This window comes from Taudactylus pleione, unplaced genomic scaffold (assembly GCF_031769625.1).
Source record: "Taudactylus pleione unplaced genomic scaffold, aTauple2 ptg000026l, whole genome shotgun sequence".
NCBI lineage: Eukaryota > Metazoa > Chordata > Amphibia > Anura > Myobatrachidae > Taudactylus > Taudactylus pleione.
Genome location: NW_028284428.1, coordinates 41822718 through 41847165, shown reverse-complemented (window position 1 = coordinate 41847165; position 24448 = coordinate 41822718). Strand labels below are relative to the sequence as shown.

The window sequence follows — 24448 nt, the reverse complement described above, 5'->3', positions numbered from 1 at the left end:
TATACAAAAACTCAGAAATTCTTTAGTTTATTTGTTTTTCTTAGCCACACTTTTTGTTTTAAAGCATTTTAAGACGCACAGTAATGGATTTGTGTGGTTTACCTGCATGATGCAATTTGTCGTAAATGAATAAGAAAAAAATCAGAAAAATAAAGCAAACACTCTGCTAGCAGGTGGCACAGAAGTTCATTTAGTATCCCTCTTTTCCCCACCATTGCCTCTGTCTCTGATTTCTTTTTGAGATGCAGTAGTTAGGCCTGGGTTTTAAGGCAAATTTAATCAGTGTGAGAGCTTGAAACTTTTTGGGAGGTCTGTCAACACAAAATGTGTTATAGTCAGTCAGAAGTTATTTACTGTATGCACTTGTCCCTGCAAGACAGCTCTGCAGCCAAAGACATCTGAACCGTAGTTCTCCCTTACCTACACTCCAAAGCCATCATTGCCTGCTTTCCATATAATTAATAGATCTTTCACTAAAGCTTTTCCTTCTCTGAATAGTAAGCACATTGCTGCTGTTTGGGGAAATGTTTCATTTTCTGTTACTCAAACCAACCTCATCAGAGGAAGAAGGTCCATTGTAAAGCCAATATTTTCCTGGTCATGTCACCAAAGAAAACTCATGTTCTAATACATACAGTAACTGTGCACTTTCCCAACAGATTAATCAGTGGGTGTGTACTTTGTTTTTTGAGCCTCAGTGAAACAAAGAATCAAACAATTAAATTATTTTCTATTCTGTAGTGCATATTAGGAAGGTGAAGAAAAATATTACTAAAACGTGATAGGGATGTACCGTGTTCACTTTTCTTCTGTAGTTGTTAATTATTGTATTGTTTTATTATAGAACAGTGTTCTTGTATGCATATGTTGACTGTTTTTTTTTATTGTAATCTCTATTTTCTGCAAACTAGATTTTTTCCAACACTTCATTTCACTGTTAAATACAGAGATCTACAAGTCTTCATATTAAAAAAAAAAAAAAAACTCACAAAATCACTGTTCTAAAATAATAAAAAATTTCTAGCATGGTTTTATTTGTAATGCATGAACAAAATTAGATTATTCTGCTTGCTTAACTGCTTGAAGATCATTCATGAGCAATGACCTTCTGGCATGACAGTTTGGTACAATTTACTGTACCCCTGAATTTGTAAAAGGTAAAGAGGGACTCCAATCTAAAACTATTTTTCTTTTGCCAGCTTCTAGAAAAAGGTCCTTATGTGATAAACTACTTATCCTTCTTGCTTATAATTGTTCACAACCAACAAGTTTTCTTGTGTAAAGATTGATATCCAAGAGTATGTGGTCTTTCATCAATGGAAGCAGTTTGACTGCAGCTGGAGGAGGGTTTTATTACATAAGACTGGCCCTGGCAGCTATGAACGTAATAACTGGGTGTGATGTTCCCTCTGAAAGCGGCTCTCCAGCCAAATGAAGTATTCTCTCATCATCCACCCCTTTATGACTCCCATATTTTGATAATTATTTATATATAATAGATTGATACATATACAGCTACTGAATATTCCAGAGCTGATCATAGGGTGTGCACAGACTCATTCTGAATGGAAACCATTTGACATGTTTGCAGACTCGCTTTTCTATGGCGCTGTCTTTCTCTGTAATACACGGTCATGCTAGATTTCAGCACGTTACAACAGTGTGTAATATAGCAAATTACACTGAGCGTCAAGAGAGCTCGATGGAAACTGTGAGTTTCTGCTTTCCATGCATGAAGATAAGTGGTGCCTGTAGACTGCTTGAAAAGCACTGAAATTGCTAACCAAGTAATTTGAAATCAGAATAATTTCCATTGGAGGGGATGGCGAGAATTCTTAATTTGGATGGGAACGTGTCACATACAGTAGTTGATGATAAAAAAAAAATTGGTCTCACAATGGACAACTTAATGCTAATTGTTGTTTGATTTTTTTTCCTTAGTCTTTGATCAATTAGATCTCGTCACTTATGAAGAAGTAGTGAAACTACCAGCTTTCAAAAGGAAAACATTAGTCCTATTAGGTAATATGTTTTACAGAATATGGGCCGTATTCAGTTACCGGCGATGATATCGCACCCGCGGTAATATCGACGATTTTTCGATGATATCGCTGAATTTTCATGTAAAAATTTAGAAAACTTTTCTCCATTTTTAAAAAGGTGGAAAATGTGCAAAATCCCTATTTTTGTGTCAAAAATGTGGGGAACTCTAGACAGCTCCCCTAATGATACTTTGGCAAAAAAAAAAAATAGTAAATTGCGTACTTTGGTGATAAACGACCGCTGACATTTTGGACAAATTTTTTTTCTTGAAAAATACATTTAATGTATTGGGGCTGGTATTTTGGAGGGACATAAAGATGCGCAAAGTGTTTTAAACCTCGTACGTGGCTGGCGCAGGTGGGTTTTTTTTCGGTTTTATAAAACCACCTGCGCCAGCCACGTGCGATTTTTAAAACACATGGCGCAGCCTTGTGGCCCGCCGAAATACCAGACCCAATACGTTAAACGATTTAGACCAAAATTTCAGCGCCCGTTTTTTGTCAAAGTATGCAACTTACGAAAAAAAATTTCCGCTAAAGTATCATTAGGGGGGCTGTCCAAAGGGTTCTGTAAGAAATCCCCACATTTTTACCCCAAAATAGGGATTTTGCTAATTTTTTCACCTACCTTAGGCTGAAGAACAGTTTTCTCCAGTTTTTAGGCGAAAAACGGACATTTTTCGCCGTCGTTGGCGTAATAGCCCGCAAATTGTGCGCAAATCAGCCGATTCGCAAATGACGGTGAAAACGGACGATTTCGCCTCATTGAATATGGCCCTATGTCATTGATTTTAAAATTCTAAACATATATGTATATATCATTATTTTTAATTTTATTTTTTTTAATAGGTGCACATGGTGTTGGCAGACGACACATAAAGAATACACTAATAACTAAGCATCCTGACAGATTTGCTTACCCTATACCACGTAAGTTGAGATGTTTTCAGTATATACTGCAGTAACTAGGTATATAAATGTTGAAAATAAGAAGTCAATACCGTACTGAAGTGTTACCTGCATTGCCATTCTTATAAATAATCAGATTTCATCCAGATCAAAGCTAGAGAACTAATATCATATGTTGAAAACCATTAAAGCACTGCACACCACTTAATTTTATGCTGAACAAATGGTGGATCCCACGTATCCTCTAGGTCACTGCTCCACTATTTTTCAAACTTAGTATAGAGCACTTTAAGATGTTTCCCACTATAAGATGTTAGCTTGCTAGGTAGTGCCTCTTGTTGCAGTTTTTGGAGATCGACATTTAGGATGTTGCTTGGGTCCTCTGCAGGGGTTTATGTGGCCAGCTTGAGTCTGATGTAAATCCTTAAATTGTGTAAAATTGTAAATTAATGATACTGCTCCCATGCAGAGTCCTGATGAGAGTGCTGTGAAGAACAGTGCCTCATGGTATAGTATGGTGTTACACAGTATAAATCTCATTGTCCTTTTGTTTGAAATTCCAGACACAACCAGACCCCCAAAGAAAGATGAAGAAAATGGGAAAAATTACTTCTTTGTATCTCATGACCAAATGATGCAAGATATCTCTAACAATGAATACCTGGAATATGGCAGCCATGAGGATGCTATGTATGGGACAAAACTGGAAACAATACGAAAGATCCATGAACAGGGACTTATTGCAATACTTGATGTAGAACCTCAGGTAATTGTTTTACATTATGTTCATGAACATGTTCCGCCTTTGGGTTGCCTATGTAATGTCAGTAATGGTATTCTGCAATGCAAGCAATGTTTTTAATTCTTGAGATTTCATTATTTTTTTCATTCTTTTGTTTCATAATAAACTTCCCATTAAAGAATGACACCAAAAACTTAAAAGTGGCTTTAGAGGGGGGTCAATAAATAATGCTGCAATACATAGTCCAATTTAACTGGTGTCACGAAAAGACCATAAAAATGCACTTCTGTTCCATGGTTGTACATTCCTGTTTAAAACTGTGTGATGTGTGACAGGTGAGTTACATAGACAACATCACTATGTTTCTGAAATACGCCAACCAATGTAGCAAAAAGGAGTGTTTTCTGGACAGGCTAACTGCATTCTGGCATAATTTATTGAACAGCATCTAAAACTATATCTTCTACTATAACCTCTTCATGTCTGGCACAAACCCTGGATCAATCTAGGTGACCCCCCTTCAAGAGCAACTGCTCCACCTTGCAGGGCATTACTGGAATCTGTCAGAGACCGACAGTTTTTAACTGCAAAACATGTGTAAAATAGATCGTGGGATATCTGTAATGCACATACAGAGTCCCCACTCAGCGTCCAGAGTTCACACCACGGCAAGTACATCGATTCAGATATTATTCCTCCTATTCCTTCCATCAGTGCGCTCTCATTAGTACACAGCAAAGACTAGTTGTAAGACATCTGTGTCTACTACCAAAAGCAGCAGCACACTGTGCTCCAAGATGTATGCTTCTGACACACTCCTTGGCTGTTCACTGTCCTAGTGACATATGGTCAAAAGTAGATGTCAGGCATATATTAAGGGAGCTTTTTTCTATTCTTTCTATACCTATATAGCAATTGGTATAATATATGCTAACATACTATTGGTGTACAACCTTGTTAAATAATTGGTAATAATACTTATACCAGGACGCATCAGAGTTTTGCGTCTTTGTACCAATAGTATGCTATGATTATTTCTCTTTTTTTTTTTTATATTTCACCTATCTAAGTTCTATATCTTTGATTCAGTTAATTATGCACTTATGATACAGTTGTTGCTACAATACAGCAGACCTACTGAACATCTTTACTAGGATTTCATCTGTACTCTCATTAACCCTTAGTGGTCTCCTCTCAAGATACACTGGATTTAAAAGCAGATGCAGTGCTACTTTACACATTTGAGTGCTTTAAGTTCCTCTCATTAGCCGTCCTTTCTGTTACTCTTATCTCATTTTGATACCATGTAATCTATATTTCTACTTCAGGGTCCATAGGGTATCCACAGGATACCTTGGGGTATAGGCGATGGCGGCAGACATCCAGGCACCACAGAGTTAAATTTTCAGCCTCCCAGGATGCACTGGGGTCCCTCTCCTATACCCCGAGCCTCAGGCCACTCAGTTTTCGTAGGTGCCTGGCCGGACCAGTCGCACCGTACAGAGGGGGGTCTTTTTAAGGCCCCTGAATATTTCTTCGCAGCTGTGGCTGCACAACTAGAGTGCTCCAGCATAGGACAGTCAGTATTGACGTCCATGCTGTCACTCCTACACCCCGCCGGTACCGATCCGGGGATGCTGGTAGGTAGCTGGGGTCACAGCTAGCGGTGATCCCCGGCTACCTGGACTGTGGCCGGATGCACGGGGAACAAGGTAAGCGGCGGGGTCCCGCGGTGGGCACCCGCCGGTAACACAGTCCTGTTTGGTCCCCAGGCAGGGGGCTCCCTGGGGACCGGCTGCGCGTGGGGCCAGGTACTGATCCTGCGCCTTCCACTAGACCACCAGGGACAGCGGGCCGCAGCATGTGCGGTACAGCGCGGCGTCCCAGGGGTTAATAGCACGCCAGGGGAGAACGCCTTCCCTGTCTCACAGCCGGCGTCTCCCCCGCTGCACAGTGCCATTCCACAGCGGTCTGAGCGGGCTGTGTCAGCGCTCCTCCCCCGGGCCCTGCCTTCTCTCTGCTCCTCGGTGGCCATTTTCTCACTACATGTGCTGGGGATGGCAAACGCTGCTGGAAGCTGATACAGATGCCATTGCGGTCCGGGTCCCCCGCATACCTCTCCTTCAATTAAGGTCAGTGTATGCAGCACTGTTTCCTACCAGGCTCTGGTCTGTGTAGTTGATCGCAGTGCTTGTAATGCAGGATGTTATCTGTGCATTGTATGTGACTTAAATGCTAGCGCTGTTTGCCTGTACTTTCATTTCTGACTGTCAGCCTTTTCCTATCCCTGTTCTTCTGCTACAGCCCTTGCGGTGCGGTGTCGCAGGGTGTTTATTACCTCACAGTAAACGTGGTTTTTCTGTGTGGGAGGTCACATACGCTCCGTTCACACTCCTCATGTCGGAAAGTGAACGAGGATATCCTCTTCCAGCTATAATGTACTGATATCATGTGCAGTTAGCGGAGTGATATGTAGACGCTGAGGGTTTATGGAGGGCATGTTGTATTATATATCACGCCCCATTTCTGTCACTGTGCCTGCACAAAAAAAAAAGGGGACCGCCCTCGGCTGGCTAAGATGCTTACAGCCTTTGTGGGCAATGCCCCCCTGCGTTTCCCCATAGGGGTTATCCCAGCCTGTGGTGGTCTCATCACATGCAGGGGTCCCTGGACAGTTGATGGTACCCCAGTGTATCCTGCTTTTCGCCCCCCCAGGTCTCGCAGGAGCCTGTGTGGGTGAATTTATTGTCCAAATGGTATAGCACCTGATGGACGTTTTACAGGGGGAGTCACCATTTCAGCCTTCTAAACGGCCTTTCGGGTCTCAGACGGGTGAAGACATGACGTCTGATGACGGTGACATTATTGACTTTTTCAGACACGAGCCCCTTAGTGCAAAGGAGGCGTAGTCTGGGTCTAAAGTCTATATACCTGGCCTTCTACGGGCAGTCCGTGCGGCTTTGGTTATTACACATCCCCCGTGGCTAAATCCAAATATGCCTTCTTTAAGGATAAGGGTGTTGCCACTGTAATTCCTCTATCTGGTAAGGTGGATCATTTAGAGGAGTGGTGGAAATTCCGGGTAAGCGGTTCCAGCCTCAAAAACGGTTGACCTTTTGCATACCCTTTTTGCGGATAATTACATTTCCGAATGGGAGTTACCTTTACGGGTAGATTCTCATGTTACACGCCTAGTGAGGAGTGCTACGTTGCCCATGCCCTCCAGGTCCTCTTTGAAAGAGGTTCCAGATTGCAAGGTGCAAATATATCTAAAATCCAATATTCCCTTGCTGGAGGGGCTTCCAGGCCGGCTATGGCCGTGTGCTGGGGGGCCAGAGCCATGGAACACTGAGTAGGTAACTGGATCTCTGCACACTGACTCTCCAGCAGAGCAGGTGGATAGTGGCAAATTCTCAGAGACTTTGCCACGTTCATAATGAGATGGTCTTACATATAGCCTACTCCTTTCCAGAATCTCCTCGGCAGCAGTAGCGGCTTGCCGCTCCCTGTGGTTGCGCTCTTGGAAAGCGGACGCAGATTCCATTTGGAATGCTTTGCCTTTTACGGGACAAGTCCTGTTTGGCCCTTGTCTGGACGCAATTGTGGCCCTGCAGGCAGCAGCTACGTCTGCGTGTCTGCCATCGGCTACAGTCCCATCAGGGTCTGGGACTTTGTCTTTTCGGCCCTGTGAGGCCAGGGTAAGTCTAAAATACAGCTTTCCAAGACAGTCAGTAGCCAGGAAATCTGCTCAGCCATAAGAACAGGCTTAGAGTACAAGACGTCCTACTCCCAAGTTGGACTATAAGCCTTCAGCCTCACGGGACGGGCCTCCTCTCGGGAGCCCCCAGAGTTGGGGGCCGGCTTCTCCAGTTCGCCCAGTGCTGGTGTCTGACCACCACGGACACTGGGGTAAGAAGTATTTTCTTGAAGGTATGTCCTCTCTTCCCGGTAAAAGCCTCCCAGACGGTTTTTCGTTACAGGTCTTTTGTCAATTCAGGACAAGGCCCTGTAATTTTTGAGGGTGTTACACTCTATGCTCCAGGCAGGAGTTATAGTACCTATTCCGTTGCCCCAAAGGGGAACGAGGTATTACTCCATCCTCTTTCTGGTACAAACACCCAATGGGGCTTACCAGGACATTCTCAACCTCGAATCCTTCAACAAATTCTTAAGGGTTCCTCGGTTCGGGAGAGGGACCCTGCATTCCATCATTCAATGGAGCCTGGGAATTTTGTGGTGTCGTTGGATATATTCAGGGTGACTACCTGAATATCCCTCTTATCTTAGCACACCAGTGTTTTCCTCAGGTTTGCAGTGGTCGATAAGCGTTTCCAGTTTCTGGCATTGCCCCTTGGTCTGGCCTCCGCGCCTCACGGTTTACCAGGGTCATGGTAGTTATGGCAGCCCACCTGCGGATGCAGGGGGTCCGCTTGTTACCCTATCCGAGTGACCTCCTGTTGTTACCACGGTCTCCAGAGATACTTCAGTGCCATATGCAACGGACAATATCTGTGTTGCTACGTTAGGGTTGACTGATAAACTGGAAATGGTCCTCTCTGATTCTTCACAGAGGATGCTCCATATCCCAACATCTGAGGATCTTTGTGATTGAGGAAAAGATCTCTGCAGGCAACTGCGTACCTTTGCCTGTAATGCAGAGTCGCCGAGTGTCTAATCACTTGGCAATGTGGTTCCTGGGTTCCAGGATGTCGCTGTTCGACATGGTGGAGTACCCAGCTTCACTCTAAAGAACTTGATCCTCTCCGGATGGGATGGGTGCCCCATAGGATAAAGTCAATAGGCTTTCCCCGGAGGTTTGTCTCTCTCTGGCCTGGTGGCTGCAGAAAGCTCACCTAAACAAGGGGCACCCCCTTTGGGATTGCGGACAGGGTCCTTCTGACGATGGACGCCAGTATCCGTGGCTGGGAAGCAGTGACGGGTCCACACTTGTTCCAGGGCAGGTGGACACCAGTAGTTTTTGCGCTTCCCATAAACATCTGAGAACTCTGAGCAGTATTCAAGGTTCTCCAGCATGCAGGACAGGTCCTCCACGGAAATACCGTGCAGGTACAGTCTGACAACGCCATCATGATGGCTTATGTAAGCCACCTAGGAGGTTCCCGAAGTCAGGCGACACTAACAGTGGTGTCCCGAATTCTGGCTTGGGTGGAAGGCTATATCCCTGCCGTCATCAGCAGTGTTCATTCAGGAATCCTCAGATGGAAAGCAGGCTTTCTCAGCCGTCAAGACGTGCATTCAGGGAAATGTCCTCTTTATCAGGAGGTGTTCAATCTTCTGGTGAACAAGTGGAGCCTTTCAGAGATGAGACTCTTCTGATAGACGTAGGTAGGTCCAGTGGACCTTCCAAGTTGTGTACCTCGTCCCTCCGTTATCCCTTCTTCCTCCAGTAATAGCAAGAAGGAGGCACGCTCCTGCTGATAGCTCCAGCGTAGGCCAGATGGCACTATTACTCAGATCTTCGGAGCCTCTCAGTTAACACTCCGAAGCTGTTGCCTCTACGCCCGGACCTGTTGTCTCAGGATCCTGGCTGATACCCAGACCTGGGTTGTCTGTCCTTGACGGTGTGGCGGTGGAGACTGCCCTCTTAAGGTCTAGGAGTTTTTCCAGCTCTATAGTTAACAGGGGCTCTGTCCATGCTAAGAGCTCGGAAGTTTTTATCTGCAAGAATTTACCATTAGGTATGGTATACTTTCTTTCAGGTGTCGCCCTAGAGGCTAGGCTCCTCGGGTATTCCGGATATCCACAGGTTGGCTTTCCTACAGGTGGGCTTAGATAACGGTCTTCGCCTTGCTTACCTGAAACTGCAGGTTTCTGCCCTGTTAGTATGGTTTCAGTGTAGGATTGCTACTCTTCCTGATGTTCGCACCTTTGTGCAGGGTGTACGTTATATTCAGCATCCCTTTGTTCCACCTGTGGCTCCTTGGGATTTGGCTGTGGTCCTTAGGGCTCTCTGAGGACCGCCATTTGATCCACTGGGCTCAGTGGATTTCAAATGGCTTACGGCTAGGACTGTATTCCTTCTGGCTCTTAATTTGGCCAGTAGGATCTCAGAATGGGAGGCTCTGTCATGTAGACCTCCTTTTTCTCATCTTTCCTAGGAACAGGGCAGTGCTTGCCTTTACTTCCCCAGTCCTGTCTGCTGGTGAGGCCTATTTGGCTGTGGTACGGGCGCTAAGAATTTAAGTTGACCGTACCAGTCCATTTAGGAAATCAGACTCTCGGTTTTGTCCTTTCTGATTTCCATAAAAAGGGTTGGCCTGCCACTACGCTAACTTTGGCAGGATGGATTCACAGGTCTTCCTGTTCCATCCTCTATTAAAGCTCTTCCACTAGGTCTGTGGGTCCATCGTGGGCAGCTCGACGTGGCGCCTCAGCGGTGATTGGCAGCCACGTGGTCATCTGTCCATATTTTACTTTTTATTATGCTTTTGATACCTTCGCCTCTCAGGATGCTTCCTTTCGGCGGCGGATTCTCCTTACAGCACAGGAGCGTCCCCACCCTTAAAGGATACTGCTTTGGGACATCCCCAAGGTATCCTGTGGATACCCTATGGACCCTGAAGTAGAAAATATGAGATATGGTAAGAACTTACCCTTGTTATCTCTATTTCTACGAAGTCCATAGGGTTCCACAGGACTCCCGCCCTGTCGCACCTGTACTGCAGATGGGCTTTGATCTGGTCACCGGTTTCTCCGTCTCCTTCTGGTGAGAATGTGATTCTTGTGTGTTCCAGACTGTCTTCTCTCTCTTTTTTGCTCCTGCTCCGGCCTATAGCTTGTTACGAAACTGAGTGGCCTGAGGCTCGGGGGCGGGGTATAGGAGAGGGACCCCAGTGCATCCTGGGAGGCTGAAAATTTAACTCTGTGGTGCCTGGATGTCTGCCGCCATCGCCTATACCCCAAGGTATCCTGTGGAACCCTATGGACTTCGTAGAAATAGAGATAACAAGGGTAAGTTCTTACCATATCTCATATTATAAAATGATGTATCATTTGAATGGGTTGGGTACAGAATGCCGGCGCTTGGGATCCCAGCGGTCAGAATCCCGACAGGGATATGATACAGACACTTGTCAGTCAGTATCCTAACCCTTCCTCTCTCCATAACCCTCCTTTCCTAATGCCTAAACTTAACCTTCCTTCAACCTAATCCTAACCCTCCCTCCTAATGCTTAACCCTCCCCCTAGTGCCTAACCATAAGCCAGGTGCTTACCGTTGGGATTCTGAAAGGTGTCGGGATTTCGGCGCTGGGATTCTAAGCACCAGCATCCCTACTGTTGGAAATGTGACCAGATCCCTTTTGAATCTACTTGCTCAATAACTACTGCAATGTGATTCTAAATAACAATTAAAAGTGCATGGAATTATGTATCTTGTTGTATTTACACTCCTTTATATTTGATGCTTGGTAACAACTAGTGAAATTCTGAGTATCAGTTGCAGGTGCATATTTATGTATACATTCATCTTGCTGCATTCGCACTCATATATATCTCAGAGAATGGATTTTATTTACAAATGATGCAAATGTTTTCTACATTCTTTTGAATTGACATGCCTAATTGAAGTAAGGTTCTGTAGACTGCTTTTTTGCAGCTTACACTTTCTATATACATATACAGTATATCCTATTGCCGTTGTGATTATTGGTATCCTAGGGTGGAGTAGCAGTTACTTGCTTGTTATCCATACTACCTCGTCATTTACTATCATGTGACTGAGATATATATACAAAGCGGTATTTTTGGTTGTTATATATATTATACATACACACACGATGGCCATAACGATAGTTTCCCTATTTAGAGCTGTCTGTAGCTAACTAATAAGCTGTATGTCGGGGCGTTTTAAGAGAGGAGGGGGCTTGTGTGCAGACTCAGTGTGGGCCGCCTCCTCTCTCCGGCAGAGCACCGGGTGCAGTAGATTCTGGCTCAGTGCCAGAATCTACTGCACATGCGCTGGTCTCCACTGGGAAAATATCCGCCACCATTTTCCCAGTGATTTTTGCTGCTGGCAGAGCAGCACTACGGACAGGAAAGTATATGACTAATGGGTGCATAGTGTGCGGTCTGGGCTCCCCTGCACTCATTAGTGATGCGCCCGTGGCTGTATGGGAAAGAGGATTCTGTGACAAGAAAAGTATTGAATGCAATTTCTGGTTCAGAATACTGGTAGACACCAGGGGCCTGAGAGGAAGGGTAGTGAGTAGCCACCCCCCCCCCCCCCCTAACACTTCTAACTTGACAAAGGCAGCAGCCTCCCTCCCTAGCCCATCACATTCTGCGGTCTGCTGGGCTGAGGAGGGTCCAGAAGGGCTGCTGAGTGACAGCAGTCTACACTGTGTTCCTGCGTGATGTGCGAGGGCTAGCGATTGCACGGAGTCCCTCCTCTTCCTTCTGCCCTTGGCTGAGGGGTTTTGAGCCAAACATAGTGTTTTTTTTTTTTTTGTAGGGGGCGTGGTTGTCACGCCTTCTTCAATAACCAAGCCTGTCCCCGCTCTCTATGGCCCAGGTAGACACATTAAACATCAACATCCTCATCAGCAATATTATTGAACATTGTGAGTGAACTGGGAGTGAGTTTGGAGCCATTCCACCTATTAGAGCTACAGACAGCACTGCATAGGGAAACTTTAATTATGGCCACATTTTGTGTGTGAATGTACAGCCATGGCCAAAAGTTTTGAGAATGACACAAGTATTGGTTTTCACAAAGTTTGCTGCTTCAGTGTTTTTAGACCATTTTGTCAGATGTTACTATGGTATACTGAAGTAAAATTACAACCATTTCATAAGTGTCAAAGGCACTTATTCAGGGAAATGTCCTCTTTATCAGGAGGTGTTCAATCTTCTGGTGAACAAGTGGAGCCTTTCAGAGATGAGACTCTTCTGATAGACGTAGGTAGGTCCAGTGGACCTTCCAAGTTGTGTACCTCGTCCCTCCGTTATCCCTTCTTCCTCCAGTAATAGCAAGAAGGAGGCAATCATTGACAATTACATTAAGTTTATGCAGAGAGTCAATATTTGCAGTGTTGACCCTTCTTTTTCAAGACCTCTGCAATTCGCCCTGGCATACTGTCCGGACAAGCGTTTTTCCAGATGCCCCAAACAATCTTAAAGGGATTCATCAGAGAAAATAACTTTACCCCAGTCCTCAGGAGTCCAATCCCTGTACCTTTTGCAAAATATCAGTCTATCCTTGATGTATTTCCTGGAGAAAAGTAGCTTCTTTGCTGCCCTTCTTGACACCAGGCCAGCCTCCAAAAGTATTTGCCTCACTGTGTGTGAAGATGCACTCACACCTGCCTGCTGCTATTTCTGAGCAAGCTCTGCACTGGTGGTGCTGAATCAACTTTAGGAGACTGTCCTGGCGCTTACTGGACGTTCTTGGGCTCCCTGAAGCCTTCTTCGCAACTATTGAACCTCTCTCCTTGAAGTTCTTTGATCCGATAAATAATTGATTTAGGTGCAATTTTGCTAGTAGCAATATCCTTGCCTGTGAAGCCCTCTTTGTGCAAAGCAATGATGTCTGCACGTGTTTCCTTGCAGGTAACCATGGTCAACAGAGGAGGAACAGAAGAAATTTCAAACTCCACTTTCCTGTCCGTAGTGCTGCTCTGCCAGCAGCAAAAATCACTGGGAAAGCTTCCAGTCTGTTGTTCTAACTCAATCAGCATGACATAGTGATCTCCAGCCTTGTCCTCGTCAAGGGCTGAAATGCACTGGAAATGTTGTTTTTGGCAAAGAGGGACTTTGCAATTAATTGCATTTCATCTGATCACTCTTCATGACATTGGGCTCGATTCAACTCAAATTGAATAGCGCAGGGAATCGAGCTCCTGGAGCTATTCAATTCTGCACGCTGTTAGGTCGGGGAATGCCCATTCTCTCGCGCCTTAAACAGGGTGTTTAGTCGTGAGAACGGGCATTCTCTGACTAAACTTCCCGGCGCAATGCTGTGTCCGCCGCGCTAAGGGCAGAAAACAGCATCACACCTGTACTTTTGTCGGAGGGATGCAAGCAGAAATGGGATGCAAGCAGAAATCCTTAGTCAGGCTTAGCAGTGCGCTGAATTGAATAGCTACGGGAGCTCGTTCTCGGTGCAATTCAATTCGCGTTGAATTGAATCGAGCCCATTCTGGAGTATATGCAAGTTACCATCATAAAAACTGAAGCAGCAGACTTTGTGAAAACCAATACTTGTCATTCTCAAAACTTTTGGCTATGACTGTATGTATATACTGTATATTATGTGTTCTAATACTATAACATTTACCAAGTTGTATTTATTTACATATCTCTCATGACATATGTTGTGTATAATATCAATTCTAGTGCTTCACCATACAATGAAAATCATAGCTTTAAAAATTAGTGTAATACAGTTGTAATTGAACAATAAAGTATTTCATGTTTTAAAGGCTCTTAAGGTCCTGAGAACAGCAGAATTTGCTCCTTTTGTTGTCTTCATTGCTGCACCTACAATTACCCCAAGCATCAGCGAGGTAAGCTTAATTTGTGGCCATGTTTTTTTACCCTATAATAATCAAATGTTTATGGTCTTTGAACTACCAACTTGCAATGTATAAGAATTGGAATGTTCTTTTTAGTTTTTTTTTTTCATTTTGTGGTGTAGCATTTACAAAAAAAACACAAATTAGAAAACAATTATATGAATTTTTATTTGTATATTTTCCTTTCATGTTTATTTCCTATTTTGTCATATATGATTTTCATAAGTTTTTTTTTTTTTCCGTTTGTTTTCCTGAATTACAAACTGTCTTTTCCTTTTACTTACACACTTGCAAATTTTGCTAAGCTCCCACGATGGTGCAGAAAGTTGCCTGTAAGTAAGAATCCAAACAGAGGACTCACGATGCTAGCTGTGTAGATTTTGATAGATGCTTCTTCACCTTGTCTGTGTCTGTTAAAGTTTTCTGTTTAGGTTTTTAGTCATTCCTTTAGTAATCTTTATATCCTGGGTAAACTGGATTTATATTGTACTAATTTTCGACTTGTATTTTTTTTATTTGGTTCATGTAATTATCAATACTGTGGGGTCTATTTGTCATTATGCAGTAGAATTTTTTTTTTTTTTATCTCGGCGATCTGAAATCTAAGCCTGCAATTTATCAATACAAACTGCCATTGACACTGGCTGGCAGCGGCAATAGAAGTCTAAATGCGAGATTCTCCTGCTTGTCTTGGAGTCATCTGCACTGCATAGTGGACCTGGAAGTCTGAACTCCTGAGATGGAAATATCGGTAATAAAACAGCAACGGTAAATGCTGTGCATGTAGACATTATCTCGGCGACATCCTTTTATAAATAGTTCAAAATACCGAAGTCCATTTATGGCCCTTTGCTAATTAGAACCCCCTGTATATGTACAGGGTTTTAATCATACTAGCCGAGACTCCCTGAAATAGCAGCAATCTCCCTGACTTCCTGAAGAGTCTAGCAATCTCGCTGATTGCACCATACCTCCATTATGTAGCTGTTATATACTTGGGAAAAAAAGAAATCAGAGATAGATTCAAATGGTATTATTAGTGCCATTTCCCTGCATTGATTATAAGGCACAATGATCCCTACGGCTACATGCATTTTCAGATAAGGTTTCTCTTGGCCACTTATATGGAACCACGTGTAAAACACAGTATCAGTGTGTTTTCAGCAACAAATAAGTTTTACTAACTGCTTTACATTTGGATGAAAGTCAATTTTATGGCACGCATCTCAGATGTAGCAGTACATGCCCACTTTACCTAAACACTTTCAAAATCTCCCTGAAATGCTTTTTCGAAATTAGGCAAGTATGGTTCTAATGTACAGTACACATCACCAAGCATTTTGCTAACAACATGAAGACACAGAGCTTACAGGCTTTTATATAGTACACAACATTGCAAAATTATTGCTATTACTACTTTTTATTACACTTGTTAGTGTACCTAATAAATAGCAAATCCTCTTATGTCCCTTTTGATGTCTAAAAAGAAAAGTGTGGGTTTCAGGAGTGCATACTATGCAAGATATTTAACCCCTCTACCACTGATGGTTTTCTCACCCTTGTGCTGAGGCAATTTTTCAACGTTATTGCTCGTCACATTCCAACATCGATATTCCTGATTTTTATTTTATTTTTTATGCGGTACCCACAAAAATAATACCTTATTTTCAGAAGACTTTGTATTTTTATAGAATACTATTGGCTTTTTTTTTTTTTTTCATTTTACCACGTCAAAGTTTTTTTTAACCCTTGTTGCCAAAAAAGTGTGTGGTTTTTTTTTAATTAATTTAAATTGTAAGAGTGGGAACCCTAAAAAAAAGTTTCTTTTTTTTTCTGTCTTCTAAACACAAAGAAATACTTTGTGGTTCTTGTTCAATCCAACTCTCCAAAACAGTAAAAATCTGGATTCTATGTGTCGGTTTTGACAAAAAATGTGCTCATGAAATGAAAGTGCATTTACAAAAAAAATAATAATAGTTTGCAATCTTGATTTAAACACTTTCTATGTGTAAGAAGAAAATAGTAGCCCAACAAGACCTGCCATTGTATAGACTAGATAACCTACCACATTAAATGAGGGACAATAAGAGACTCCCCTATTTCAAGATAGGGTGTCCCCATGTGTGTGTGGGCCAGTATTTGGGAAACAGGGCACAATAAGCCCTTCCTTCATCTATGGAATAGAATTTTTTTCCCTTAATGCTGTGTGATATTGTTTGGTGACAACAGTTGATCACCAGGCAATAGCTGCTAATGGGGACACATAATTTGAAAGAGAAGACTCCCCTCTTTCACATGTTAGTGTCCCCACCTTTTTGGGTGTAATTATAGCCATGATAGGGCACGTAGTACCTTCCCTCCCATATATATACGGAAAATGTCTGAAGTTGCCGGTGTCATTATGGGGCTGAGAGGGCAACATATGTTTTCTGTAGCACAAGGTAACATTGTCCGTAATAACCAGACAATAAGTACTATGATGAATTATCAATTGAAGGACGAGATCCCCATCTTGTAAAATGGGTGCTCCTGGTTTTTATGGATGCCAAGTTGAGGAGCGACCTTCCCCCATCCCTGGACTCCATGATTTTTCTGTAGAGTAGAGGATTTTACCTGGTCACAAGGCAATCTCTATTGGGTCACCTCTTTTAAACAAGGGTGCCCCCATCTCTCTAGGTGCTAATGTCGGGGAAATAGAGGGACTTAAGGTCCATCCCCTCTTCTGTCAATTTTTTATTACTTTTTTACTTTAAATTGACACATGCACACCAAAGTTACTTCTCTGGGGAAGTCCCATTTACGCCTGGGTCTCCCCACCAGTAAATTTTGCTTTTGGCACTTTGCTGCAGATACACTAAAGTGATGTTGCGCTAATAATTTAATTAAATCAAAAAAGGTTACTATACCTTGACATGACAGAAAAAGATACCAAGACACCAATAATATGTCCAAAGTACAATTTATAAAAAACACAGTATTAATAACACTATAAAACATACAATCATGCATAAGATAAATATCTCATCTGAAGACCACTCCAGAAATCCCTATGCAACTGTATAAAAGTACTGAATCCGCAGTATAAACTGGTTCCTTCATAGGGTATCAATTTAACTTGTAATTTTGTATCAGACATATGTCTCTCACCGGACTTGTAAATAAGGTCCTTTTTAAGTCCTCGTAAATCAGACCCCTCAAGTTGTAGCAGTGGGAGACTCGCTGTCACATAGTGGTGCTTAACATGTATAAAGCAAGGAGCCCCAGCTTGGGGGAAAAAACAGCCCGATGATCCCGGCTTGTGTGGCTTTGAAGGCAGGAATTCAGTTAGCCCGTGACCACCTTTATACAGCCGCTGTTATAATCCCGGTGTTAAGGACTTCGTCTCCACATGTAAATGCACAGCTCCCACACCGTATCATAAGACCTCCGGCTGAAGTCAAATAGAGTCCGGCAAGGTAAGTAGCAATATCGGTAGCAGATATGACTGACGCGTTTCGCTTCCGTTTTAGGAGGCTTTATCAAAGAGCATGGATCTTTGATAATGACTCCTAAAACGGAAGCAATGCAGCAATTTGTGCCCTTGCCTCCTGGACAGTCTGGGAAAAAACACATCTATAGTGTAGCTCCATTATCTGTCATTTCCTAAAGCTCTCACCCTTTCACTCTTTCATATCTTGCTGTCTGAGCTCCTATGATCCGATTCTAGCTGTTACTCCTTTATGCAGAAGTGTATCAAATTTGATACACAGCATTTGTGGTGTTTTATAATGTGAAAGCCTCTTGTTTACCTAGCAGGCTTCCCTGAAGCTGAAATAGTTTTTGCTTCAACTGTTCTGTGTTGCGAGCAGTCCAAGTCCAAGCAAAACTTGTTTATTTTGCACTCCTTTTTAGTAGCTGCATGTCCACATTCACAGATTCCTTATTTAAATGAACTGTCACACTCATTAATAATAATAAAAATAATAATAAATATGGCCTAAACATTTTTTATTATTATTCTGTACATAAACCTTGAATGCTACACATATTGCTATGAGAATCCCATATGCTGGCCCAACAGGCTGCGATATCTGCAGCCTGATTGTTCAATTTGCCCATAGCCAATAATTAAATTGAAAGATCTTGGATCATTACTAGAGATGTTGGTAAATTCAGTTGAAAGGTGACTGTTCCTGACCTGCCTGTAGTCCTTTTCTGACTGCACTAACAGGCCCCAGAGATGCTGGAATAAATCTATATCCTGTATTAAAAAAAAAAAAAACCCTTCTACAAACTTGTACGCTATTACATTCTTTCTAAAGTGTGACAAAATTCATTGTTGTTGGCCATTTACTAAGTTAGGGGTCAACAATGTTTTGTAATATCTAGGAGCTGGGGAGGTTGTATTCTGACACCATTCATTTAGGATTTTCCACTTCACAAAGGAAATAAAGAGAACAAAATGTATCATTAATGAGCTTTTCTGCAACACTGTCTCTCAGTATCCAGCACCACATTCACAGTGACTGCAATATGTATTTTACAAAATGTAAACAATCCACATCAATAAATATTTTGTTCACATAAACAGATTTATTAGTGGACATATTTATCTGTCTTCATTACTACATATTTCTATTACCATGTCAATCTATAAAAATATTGTGACAAACCACTTGGTGTTGTCCACATTGCCACAGCTATGCATTCTATTTAAATACCGCACAATAGATGAGGAAATGTCTGAGCAATATGCAGCAGATCGTACTGGGGAGAAGTTGCCACATGATGCAAAATGTGTTGCATCCTGTTGCAGGTTACATTTTGCTGCTTGCTGGTCAAGTTGGTGAACTGCATAGAACTGTCACCTGTTCTTTCTCTCCCTTTCCTCACTCTGTGCCTTTTCCTGCTCCTCTTTCCCCTCACTGCTAACAGACCTCGTACTCACAGGTCTTGCTAAGGTGGACCAGACAGCAGTATCTGATATTCCTAGGAGGTGCATGCAGAGACCAGTTAGAAGAAAAGCCTCTGTAACACATCCAAACAATGCATCTGCTGTTCCAGTAACTCTTCCTCCCTGGAAGACTGAGTCAACACCCGGCTGATCCACCTGGGACAGTCCTTTGCTTTCAGAAGCTCGTTCTGTCCCTACAGCCTCTGGAGTGCGGTGTGAGACAGACAGGGCTTCCATTCAGGGTCCAAATGCAGCTTTACGGATTCCTGTCACAAAATTCAACTGAAGAGCCAGAGACTGGCCCATATTCCTCTTCATGTAAGCGCAACATCTGCCCACTCTTGTAACCTGAATACCCACCTCCCGTAAGCTGAGGAGCGCTCCATCACTGTTTTTTATTTTTTTAGGTTTTTTTCATTCTTGTGACAGTATAGAAATAGAGGATCTAGCTTTGTAAACATCTAGTCACAATAACTAAATTCTTATTTGACCTGGTGACCGGTATTTGTCGAGCCCTGTATTGGTATAATACCAAGTATAATGTTGGCCACACACACAGGATCGGTGTTAAATTTGGAAACACATGTAAGTGGTCTCACTAGACTAAATATAACAGCAGATGAAAGCTGTGATAGCATCGCCATAATTCATGAAGAATCACTCATAGCTTTACATATGGAGAAGTCACACGAGATAGCTTTTCACAAGTAGGATTGTAATACTGTATAATAGTGTCTGGATATATGTATTTTCGTAAGGGCCTGATTGCCTCTTGGAATGAGGTGGGATGTTTTTTGCTCTTCATCTTCCCATAGTGGCACCAACAATACACTAATAAGCATAGGGCTGGTTTTCAACACACTATAGAGACCCAATGCTCGTGGGCTTTCATTTATAGTGGAAACCAGCCCAGGCTCTCTAGCATTAGGCCTATTGATGATTCTTTGTATATATATTTTTATTTATAAGAAGTAATTGTCCTTATTGACCTTAATCACTTAATCATGATGTATTTAATTTGGTGGTACCTGATGGTCCTCCTCTTAGCTTGCATAGGTTTTGTGATTGTTTATTTAGTGCTTTTCCTTCAGTTTATTAATCATGTGTTCATGTACTGTACAAATTTAGCAATGCAACCCAGAACGTCTGCTTGCCTCCCAAAAAACCACAATGCTTATTGCGAATATCTTCAACTTGGAAATGTTCCTGAAACATTTAGATGTATATTTCTTCAGAATATTAACTTTAATTTCTGGTGGATAGGTCAAGGCAGTAAAATATGATTCTGTGTGTTTCCATGTTAACAGTGTGCCTTTGTGTGGAGACTACCTGTGTTTGTGTAGATCATATATATTTGTGTTTGTATGTATACACCTGTAATGGGTTTGCATAAATACTCATACACATATTGTATAAAGTATAATATATTTTTGGTAGGAAAGGCAGTACACAGAGAATCTAATTAATTAAAATGGTGTTTATAATAGAAAGTTAACTTACCTAGAATTTTAAAGCCAATTGTAAAAGTCTGAGATGCAATAACATGACAGGTGAATGCATACAGGTTAAATGGGACAACCTGGAATATCAGAATTATAAAGTAACTATTAGTGCAATATATTATTGAAGGTGCTTATTTATTATCTGGCTAAATATGTCTACATTTTATCTTGTTGTGCTTTAAAACATTTTTTCAGGATGAATCTCTTCAACGCCTGCAGAAGGAGTCTGAAATTCTACAGAGAACATATGCACACTACTTTGATCTAACAATTATCAACAATGAAATTGATGAAACTATTAGACATCTGGAGGAAGCCATTGAGCTTGTGTGTACAGCACCACAATGGGTTCCAGTGTCCTGGGTCTATTAGACCATTTTCAAGAGACTATTGGCGTTTTATTACTTCAAAATCACCTTGTGCAGTACCTGGAGAAACCTCTTTGTTGACATCGTCAACCAGTCTTGGCCCCTAGAGACTACCTAAATGTAGTGTGACCTAAATTTATTACTGTCATGTCCTAATGGGTGGAAAGGAAAATGAAGCAAATTTTCAATGCTAATTTAAAGAGACAGTATCTTGTTTTTAACATTTTATTTCTTTTAGATTGTATTAAAAAAAATCTTTTTAAAGTATATACATTATTCAAACCTTTGAATGTTATATTTTTGGAAACCATAGCTTTTTTTTGTTTCAAAGGCCTCTGAAAACTGCACAAGTGATATGCTGCTTTCTATAATCTATTTTATAATGGGAAATTTGATTACTTAGGCAGGGGTGGAACACTACATTATTTTTAGTCTTGTCAGTCATTTAGTAGCAAAGGCGTTATTTAATTTATTTACACAAAATAGCCTTCATCTATTGAAAGAGGAAATACCACATATTTAATGGCCTTTTTCATTTAAGATGATTTACTTAAAATGTTTACTGCATAAAGTAATAGTTTTATTTGATACTGTCTCTTTGAAGAAATCTGTAAACAATATAGAGATTTGAAAGTGGATCTTAATGCATGTGGACAGTCGCAAGCGTTTATACTGTTGGTGTATCTGTGTTGAACAAAACTGTAACTTACTTACAGAAACATACATTCCGTTCATGGGAAATCGTACCCGAGGGAATTAAATACAATTATTATAACCAAGTTGTATACCTATGCACATCCCTTGCATTTTGGACAACTTTATAAAAAGAAGCTGGTTTTTATTATTAACCATGTAGTGAAATGTGTTTGTAATTTTGTCTCAATTTAATTTGTTGTAAACAGGGGAGGGTACGGACTTATTCTTTTTATTATTATTTTTTACAAAAAATTGGCCATTTAAGATCTGTGTCGTCAACAGAGTATTAACGTTTTAATTATGTTGAGAAAAATGCTTTTAATCTGTTTTATGTTTATTATGCATATGCACAACATTTTAACATTTATGTAATGGATGGTTATGGGGACCTATATCAAAAGAATATTCCACACAGTGTAAAAAATAAATAAAAGTCCTGTAAATTCTTTAGCAGAATGGAATCAAAGTTTAGCCTGACCAATATTTTCTTATTTTACTTTAAAAAAAATATACTTAATTTTATGTGTTCCAATATATGCCTTTGGGTCATTCATTTATTGTGACTCAGAAATAAATTTGTTAACTCTGGTTGCACAATGGATAATTGTATAGGTAGTTAGTCTAATGGTTTCATACTAAACTTGTTTTGATTTCCAGAAGTTGATGATGGGTTTAATTTTACTTGGTTTCTCAAATTGTTTCCAGTCGCACAATTTTATTCTTAAAAGATGAAGCAAAGCACAATATGTATATTTACAGTCAGCATAATACGTTATTCACTAGACCATTTACAATACATGTTTTATTCGGCTGACACCAGATAAAAACATAACTTCAAAGCTTTCTTTCAAACAGTAGATGGCATAGGTGTTACTGGATGGAGACATTCACAGTCTTCTAGCTAAATCTACAAGAGTTATTTTGCACTTTTAAATTTGTCATATTTCCTTGCTTCATTTTTAGTCTAAAATTGCCTATTTTTAAGAAGTACCTTTCAATTTCGACAAATAAAAAAAAAAAAAAATCTATATGTTTTACCAAAATCCTCCTTTTGTATATGTAGCACTGTATCTAGATCAGAATCTTGACTTTGCCTCCTACTGGGCATGTGGATGGTGAAGGAGAGCAAAAGTTCATTGTGAAGATTTATTGTGTTACCTGTAAACCAAAAATATAATTTCTTCATCCAGGCTTTATCTCCAACAATGTTGATCCTTATTGAAGATTTTAATTTTTCGTATGTAGTCTTGTATATTTGCAAGTTCACTGTAAACTTCCATAAGAAACTTTCTGCTCAAGGATGGTTGGGTAGGGGAGAGTTAGTGATTAACAATAAATAGAAAAAAAAATCACCATGAAAGTATAAATAAAATCAGATTTATTTTGTCCTGTGCTATTTTTTTATTTGAGTCCTTCTTTTAATTTATTTTCTCAAGATCAGTGTACTGTATGTTTTGGTCTTTTCAAGCTTACATTAATGGAAGTCCTCTAGAATGACAAATTTGCAGTTTTTCCCTGTATCAATGAAAAAAGTTTTAATTGCAGAGCCACTTGGAGTCTAAATAATTTGTGAACATTATTAGAAAACAAAAATACCCTATTACTCAGACAAATATATTTTGCTAAAAATAACTTCTACAACCATACATGAGTTAGGTGAATACAACTTTGATCCTGATATTCGTTAGTGGGTTTACTAGAATTTACATATATTCTCAAAATTGTTGTGAATTGCCTTTTAACATAAAGAACCTGGAGAACCATTTATTTTTCATATCAGCTAGAGTTTACGATAACAGCCTGTCATCCATATTGAAATAATTGGAGAATTTTACTGGTGCTAAAGAAACCTAATTATTAGTATGATTTTGCTAAGTAGGTTTCTTACTTAAAAAGAACAATGTCAATTGCTTTTTTTTTTTTTTTTAGGCTTATAATCATAGTTTAATTATCTTGCCAAGAAGATGTTTGTTTCCAGTGCCTGTTACCATCACATTGCATAAACGTAAAAGAAACCCTGTAAATTATTTAATGTGCAATTAAGTCATCATGTATTTTCATTTACAATTTATATCATATACATACAATCTGCTTAATGTTGGAATTAAGTTGTCATTGCACTAATCCATTCCGGGCAAAGGGCTACAACAGTTATAACTGGTAACAAATTACGATATGCTATTGTGTCTTTAATAGTGATTTTGAGCCATTTCACTATAAGAAGTACAATGTTAAATTTGCTTTTTCAACTGCCATACTCTACTATAGATAAAGTCTTGAACCGGATAAGATTAATACATTGACGAAAACCAACCACTGTCTTTGTGAAAAAGTATGTACATTTGATTAGAATTTTGCTGTGAAAAAACATAATCCGATATAGAATTTTGTACATTAGCTAATTAATCAGAAGTAAGCGGATACTGTCACTTTGTAAGATTGGTTAATCAGAATTAAAGCCAGGTGAAAGATCTTTGCAATATGTTATCACTGTGTTTATTTTTTCTTTACATTGTCTTTCATACAAATTATTATAGCGAGGTGATATGGTGATGTGTGTAGTAACTTAACAAGTAGTTGCTTTTTACCATGGTAACTAAAAAATTGCAACCTAGCAACCAGATCATGATCACTACTATGCTCTACAACACTAAGACACAATGTGAATGGTAACTTTTCTGGCAAAAACCACTAATTCTGGTTACTGATAATGACATGTTC

The 24448-nt window shown here is 40.7% G+C and overlaps 1 protein-coding gene across 8 annotated transcripts in view; it reads left to right on the top strand.

Annotated features, from left to right (window-relative positions):
- CASK (calcium/calmodulin dependent serine protein kinase) overlaps positions 1-24186 on the top strand; it is a 450595-nt gene extending 426409 nt beyond the window's left edge. For 5 of the 8 annotated variants that reach the window (XM_088451720.1, XM_088451722.1, XM_088451719.1 and 2 more), the window contains 5 exons: positions 1942-2022; positions 2892-2972; positions 3515-3717; positions 14136-14219; positions 20859-24186. In XM_088451720.1, coding sequence (XP_088307846.1) covers positions 1942-2022; positions 2892-2972; positions 3515-3717; positions 14136-14219; positions 20859-21035 — 626 coding nt within the window. In that variant the 3' untranslated portion in view covers positions 21036-24186. The remainder of the gene's footprint in view (positions 1-1941; positions 2023-2891; positions 2973-3514; positions 3718-14135; positions 14220-20858) is intronic. The other 3 variants (XM_088451724.1, XM_088451721.1, XM_088451718.1) reach the window with 1 other exon arrangement.
- The last annotated feature ends 262 nt before the right edge of the window (positions 24187-24448 follow it).